Source organism: Lygodium microphyllum, chromosome 2, assembly GCF_053477565.2.
Source record: "Lygodium microphyllum isolate KBCC chromosome 2, Lygodium_microphyllum_v1.1.10, whole genome shotgun sequence".
Taxonomy (NCBI): Eukaryota; Viridiplantae; Streptophyta; class Polypodiopsida; order Schizaeales; family Lygodiaceae; genus Lygodium; species Lygodium microphyllum.
Genome location: NC_141136.1, coordinates 36,127,301 through 36,133,920, shown reverse-complemented (window position 1 = coordinate 36,133,920; position 6,620 = coordinate 36,127,301). Strand labels below are relative to the sequence as shown.

At 41.3% G+C, this 6,620-nt stretch overlaps 1 protein-coding gene across 1 annotated transcript; it reads left to right on the top strand.

Moving 5' to 3' along the window:
• Positions 1–2,632: 2,632 nt before the first annotated feature.
• On the top strand, positions 2,633–6,087 carry LOC148039605 (uncharacterized). The gene is made up of 4 exons (XM_087665265.1): positions 2,633–2,981; positions 4,013–4,680; positions 5,225–5,746; positions 5,835–6,087. Exons 1-4 carry the CDS (start codon positions 2,639–2,641, stop codon positions 5,964–5,966), a joined length of 1,665 nt encoding a protein of 554 aa, XP_087521391.1. The 5' UTR covers positions 2,633–2,638; the 3' UTR covers positions 5,967–6,087.
• The last annotated feature ends 533 nt before the right edge of the window (positions 6,088–6,620 follow it).

Genomic DNA, 6,620 nt, shown 5'->3' with positions numbered 1-6,620 from the left:
TCCCTCTCTTTTTCTTTCTCTCCCTCTCCTATTTCCTCCCCCTCCCTCTCCCTCTCCCTCTATTTCTCTTTCTCTTTCTTTCCCTTTCCCTCTCCCTCTCCCTCTCTTTCTCTCTTACTCTCTCGTTTCCTCTCCTAAACAAGCAAAGAAGAAAGTAATTTAAACATTAAACAAGCAAAAGGGAGAGAGAGAGAGAGAGAATGCACTCTCACTCTCTTTCTCTCCCTCTCCCTCTCTTTCTCTCCCTCTCTCTCCCTCTCCCTCTCCTTCTCTTTCTTTTCCTCTCCTAAATAAACAAAAGAGAACGATTTAAACCTTCAACAAGTAAAAGAAAGAGAGAGGGAGACTCACCAATGAGATATGGCGAGCGTGGGCGGCTTCTCTTTGCAACGAGGGCTCCTCCTGTCCTTCGCGAACAACGACGGTGGCGGTGGCGGTGGCGGCGGCGCGGCAACAAGTCTCTTCCTCCTCTTCTTTCACAAAGCCTTGGCTCTCTCCCTCGCTCTCGCTCTCAAAAGGCGAAGAAAACAAAATGAAAACGGCGCTCTGGTTTCGGCCGCGCTTTTTTTCCCTGCGGCGTCGCTATATGCGTCGCTATATGCGTCGCTATTTGCGTCGCAAATGCGACGCAAATAGCGACGCATATAGCGACGCCAATTGCGACGCCAATAGCGACGCCAATAGCGACTCCGATAAACGCCGTCGCTAATCGGCGTCGCTATTGCCCCAGTCCCTTGTAGTGCTACTCTTCCAAAGGGTGTTCCAATGTTGCTGCCCATGTTTGAGTACATTAAGGATCATCAAGAAGTAGTAAGTGGAGTTAAAGATTATTTGAAGTATTGGAAAAGATGGTCAAATGTACAAGGACCTGAAGTAGAGTTCACAAAGTTTATAACACCAATGATTGATTATTGGAAACATATGATGTACGCTCTTCAAACTCCAAATGTCCAAGAAGATTTATTTTTCATAGATTTTTTGCCAAGAACACAAAGTTATGTAACCATTATAGATTTAGATAATGCAAATGACTTTATTGGATTGGAAGAGTTGAATGATCACTATTGTGGTCCTCTGAGCAAACGACCCAAACATGCATTTGAATCAATGCTTGATGTTAAGAAAGATGACTTTGTGCTTGTTAGACCTTTTGATCCAGTATATCCAATATGGCTTGGTGTTGCATAAAGTGAGGTCGATACAAATAAAAATTCAAAAAACTTTAATTAGGTGCGTATACAATATTTGGCACCAGTTTGTAGTCGTCAAAATGCTACAGATGTAGAGGTGTATTTTAATTGTTGGGATAAATATTGGATGTGCAACAAAAAAGATCATGAACGATGGGAAACAATAGATAGCATTGTCCTCTCTTGGATGAACAAAGGTACAAAATCTCCCAAAAAATGTAAAATTCCCCCAAAGGTTACATGTATTGAAGGCCAAAGAAAGTCTACAAGAATCCATTGAGTGAAGATTATCCTTGAATATTTTCAAGGATATTAAAACTAAGGTGTTTATTAACACCACCTTTTTGAGTTTTTTTCAATCTCTTAGAAACAACCATAAGTAGTAATCTGTTCCATTGCACCAAGTTCCAAATTAATGAAATTCTCAAAATTCATGAAATCCATTTTGATTTGGTTTTCCCATATTGATGGGAATTTCCCAAAATCCTGAATATGGAGTTTAGTTCTCATGTCTTAGGGTTTGCCACCTGATTGTGAATAGGAAACCCTTCCGAGTCATCAGTGAAAGCATTGCTCAAGAGGGTAATTCGCTCCCAAGTCCAGTCATGTGAGAATTTCTATTGGCTAGCAAATCTCATTTTGCTTGGAAATTTATTATTTATTCTTGGTTAATCAATTCACATGTGTCAGATTGGTCTGTGCAGGCTCCCAACCAATGTCCGAATTGGTTGGGAGTCGTTTCCATGGTGGAAATAGGTTCATCTTATGAAGGTCATGGGCTTTGCCCGCACTAGCTGCTATGCAATGTATTTTAACTATTGTGCCTTTCTTCAATTGCGATCGATTAATTTTTTTCATTGCTAGTGAGAATTTACTTGAAATAAATATTTGCTAGTGAGAATTTACTTGAAATAAATAAAATAATATCTTTAAAAACATACATTATTTGGAAATGTAATTTATGCGACTGCCTTATCATTGCCTTGCTTCAACCGCGTTCCACCAATGCTTTTCGTGGCTAATATGAATAGGCTTGAAGTGAAATCAAAATAATGTGTTTGAAAATATACATTATTGAGAATAAAAATTATACGACTGCTCCGCTATAGTACACGGTCTTTATTAAAGTACAAGCTTAATCAAAAGTATACATAAAGGGAGTGAAAAGTATACATGATTATGGAAATAAATACTCTAATTAGACCATTGAAGACAATCTATGCTTTTCCGTTGTCACGGCTAATCTTTTGCTTTGCCGATGTCGACTTTTGCTTTTTCTTTTTTTTTTCCCGTTTGAAATAACTCAGAAAAAGATCGATTACTTGAAGAGTACTGGCCGACCAGCCGAGGAAGCAGGCGAATTACAGATGATATAAAACTAATGATATCCAAGCTGTGGATGTCGACGAAGTACTATTAATCCGATGAAGGCGCCGGGGAGGGGAAAGATGACGAACCTTAATCCCAACGTCTGTCGTAAGCTCACAGGCAGTCTGGCATTGGTGCTTGCTATATTGGTCATTGCGTCCCATTATTGTATCGCAGGGGCGACGGCCAATCGTAGAGCAGGACTGGGAATAGCCCATGACGTCGCATCTGCGCGAGTCAGCAGCGTCGCCAGGCCACTTGGTGGCAGCAGCGTATTGGGAGACCCTGGCATGCGAGACGGGTCGAGAGTGCGGGTGGCTTTGGAGTCGTGGGATTTCTGCAACAAAGTTGGCGATGAAGGCGCTGGCCTGCCGAGCCCACGTTATGCCGATTGTGCCAACCTTCAATGCGATGATTACACAGGTAGTTATTATCCACTATTTTTAAATCCTTTTTGACCCCATATCGTTTAGTGAGATTTTGCATCTGTGTAAGATCATATTTAACACAGAAGGAAGCAAGTACTCATCCCCTTGTTGCTTTCACGACGATACTTATGTTGCCATTTCAAATTTACCCTCTTACCTTGAATTAGAATAACTATTTAAGTTACCCTAATGCTCTTCTTGTGGATCTCTACTCCTCTCTTAAAGGAATCTATCTAAGGAATACCTTTAACGCCCTATCATGAAAAGGTTGCACACAAGTCTTATTGATTTTTCAGCCTTAGCTCCTTTGTAAACTCAAGGTGGTTGTATAAGGTACCTAGTTTAGAGACTTGTGAGCAACCTTTTCATAGCGAACCGAATCCATAAGACCAACCATCTATCACTATAATCCATCTTCATTGTCAAAATGAGTGATGATTGGAAGGGATCCTTGTCTATCTTATATGGGAAAGTGTGGTCGTAACCTAAAGTAATTGAGCTAGCAACAATGGTTGTGTAGCAACAATACTTTAAAAATTGAATTGAATAAACTTCGAATTCCACTTTTTTTTTGCATCTACATTAAGTATTGTTGCAAGCTTTTAATTTTATTGTGACTAAATGGAAAGAGAGAATGCAACCATGACCTTGAGTTAATTACACTATTTTGCTACCACTTGAGATAGTAGTTCTTGGCATGAAAAGAGAGAATTTGAATGAGCTCATGTAGTTGCTTAATGTTACAAGCTTGCAAACTACATAAGCTAATGATTTCAAGGCTCTTCCTTTACCTTCTGTATTATTTGTGTCATACAACGACTATTACCAGAAGAGAGGTGCAAAGTCCAAGACAATAGTGTCTCACTGCTTTAACCTTTACAACATGGAACAATATGCTCTTTTTTCTAAATGTAGGCTTTAGACATTGATAAATGCTAATGCTTGACACAATTGCAAGATATTTCTAAACAAAATATTGGGCACACCTTTTAAAAATGTGATACAAATGTCATTTATCATGTGCAGGTTCTTGCAACATGCAACGACTTGTGACACAAGAAGACAATTTGTTGAGATCTGGAGTGCACATCCCTGACATGGACTTCAACTTTAATTTAGATGATCCAGATGAGTATGCAATCCAGAAGGAGCTCCACTTGGGCTCAATATGTGAGGTAGCCTCGAAATATGGACCTTGGAACTTTTGGATGGTGATGCTAAAGAATGGAAACATGGACATGAGCTCTGGTCGTTGCCCTTCCACGGCTCCTCCACCAATTAACGCAACAGAAACTGCAATATTAGCACAATATCATCTTTCCACAGATCCCCATAGGGTGCATAAATCTTCATTCCCATGTTTTGGAAAGGGTTGCATGAACCACCCTATTGTCTATCACAACCTTACGGAAGTTCACAGCAATGATCCTTCCAAGCAGATCATCAGTGGGAGCTTTTATGGTACATATGATGTGGACCAACATAATGTGTCAGAGTTCAAGGTTGATCACAAAAATCTATCATACTTCTCCGTAAAGTGGGAGAAACATCTAAATAGCAATTCAAGTTGGACATTCCATCACAAGTTGAGAGTTAACAAGAGGTATCCTTGGTTGATGCTATACTTGAGGGCAGATGCAGCGCATGGATTCTCAGGAGGATACCCATGGGAGACACGAGGGATGATGGTGAAGGTAAAGTTTCGTGGATTGGATAGATGATATGGTTTTGATGTGGTGAAGGTAGAGTTTTTTGGATTGGATGGATGATTTTGTTTTTTTTTCTTGAACATATGTTTTGATGGTCACGCATGTGCATTTGCATGTGTCTATTTACATTGTGAGGGTTAATATCACATGAGATTTTAGATAAATTCCCATGATAATTTCCACATTGTGGATCACTATAACATCATGAGCTTCTCTGAGAGAGAGGGACCCCATACCTAGCTAAGTGCAGTCCCCCCACCCCCAAATGTAGTTAGAGCTAGGTATGTAGTGGCCTTCGTCTAAAGGCTTATGATATTGAAAACTATAGGTAAAAGCATGTTCCATGTGGGAAAATGTGAAAAACTTCTTGTCGAATGTATATATCTATCTGTGTATCTTTTGTGTGTAGTGTCCGTGTATCATGACTACTGTGGCAGTTATGTAGGTGCATGTGCATAATATATCGTGTGTGTGTGTGTGTGTGGACATATGGATATATGAAGCCTGGTTGCGATGGTAAAAATTATAGGTACCGGAGTCTCCCAACTTTAGGGTGAAGCTAAGGCTGGAGGTGATAAAGGGCGGAGGAGGAGCGAGCCAGTTCTACTTGATGGACATGGGCGGCTGCTGGAAGAACGACGGCAAGGAGTGCGACGGAGACCCGGCCACGGACGTCACCCGGTACAGCGAGATGATCATCAACCCGTCCACCGGCAACTGGTGCCACCCCGGACAGCTGGCTTCGTGCCCGCCATACCACGTGGACGCCCTGACCGGGGAGCGTATCCACAGGAACGACACGCAGCGGTTCCCTTACGGGGCGTACCACTACCACTGCGTGCCGTCGAACGCGGCGTATCCGGAGAAGCCGTTCGAGACGTGCGACACCCACAGCAATCCCATCCCGCAGGAGCTCTTGCAGATCCTGCCCCACCCGGCGTGGGCCCCCTACGGCTACCCCTCCTCCCCTGCGCAGGCCTGGGTCGGCCAGCCAGCTACCTCCTGGGACCTCGACGTCGGCGCCCTCTCCCACAACCTCTACTTCTACCAGGTTAGCATCTCTCTCTCTCTCTCTCTCTCTCCCTCTCTCTCTCTCTCTCATTGAATCCAAATAGTCTCGCTTTCTTGCATCTTCGCAGGACCCTCGTTCACCCCCAGCAATTCGTCGATGGCCTTCATTGGATGTTGGAACGGAGATCTTCAACAGTCCAACAAATGAGGAAGCTGAGTGGATTTTAAGTGACTTTGATGTTCTTCTCACCGAATATTGATCGTGCCATGTCACATGTTTTCAAAGGGAAGAAAAGCCAATGTTGCAGCAGGATTCACCTTTGAACAAGTGCTGTTTTACGAAAATATATGCAAACATATGATTCCCCTATAGAGCGAAAGTCGTCGAGGCTAGTATTATTATAAGGTCGGAATTACTTAAGTAATCTTAATAGTGATATTGTTTTACGAGGTTGAGTTAGGAGATTATATGGTTATATTTTAGCTCAATAATTCCCACAATATTATGGAGTTAACACTAGTCTTGTAGCAAATTGTCACTTTTGTGGCAATCGGACCCTCTACAAAAAATTCACTTTCTCATTAATGAGAAAGATTAAGAAGAAAATGTTTTAGAGAAATGTTATCAATACAAGATAGTCGTTTGAAAAAAATAGAAAGGGTCAAAACAAGCTAGAATGTGTATACTCTTATGTCCATCTTTAAGACCATTTTTACAAAAAAAAAAAAAAACTTTTAGTGATTCCAATCAAAACCATCTCAATTTTTTAGAATAATGCTAAAGCTTTCATTTAAAATACTTTGATATGTACAGTGCTTAGTCCTATTAAAAGATTTGGAGTTAGATAAACATTGTCAACTTTTTTAAGAGCTCCACATAGCATTGTTGAGTGTTGTTTTGAGCAAATTTCATG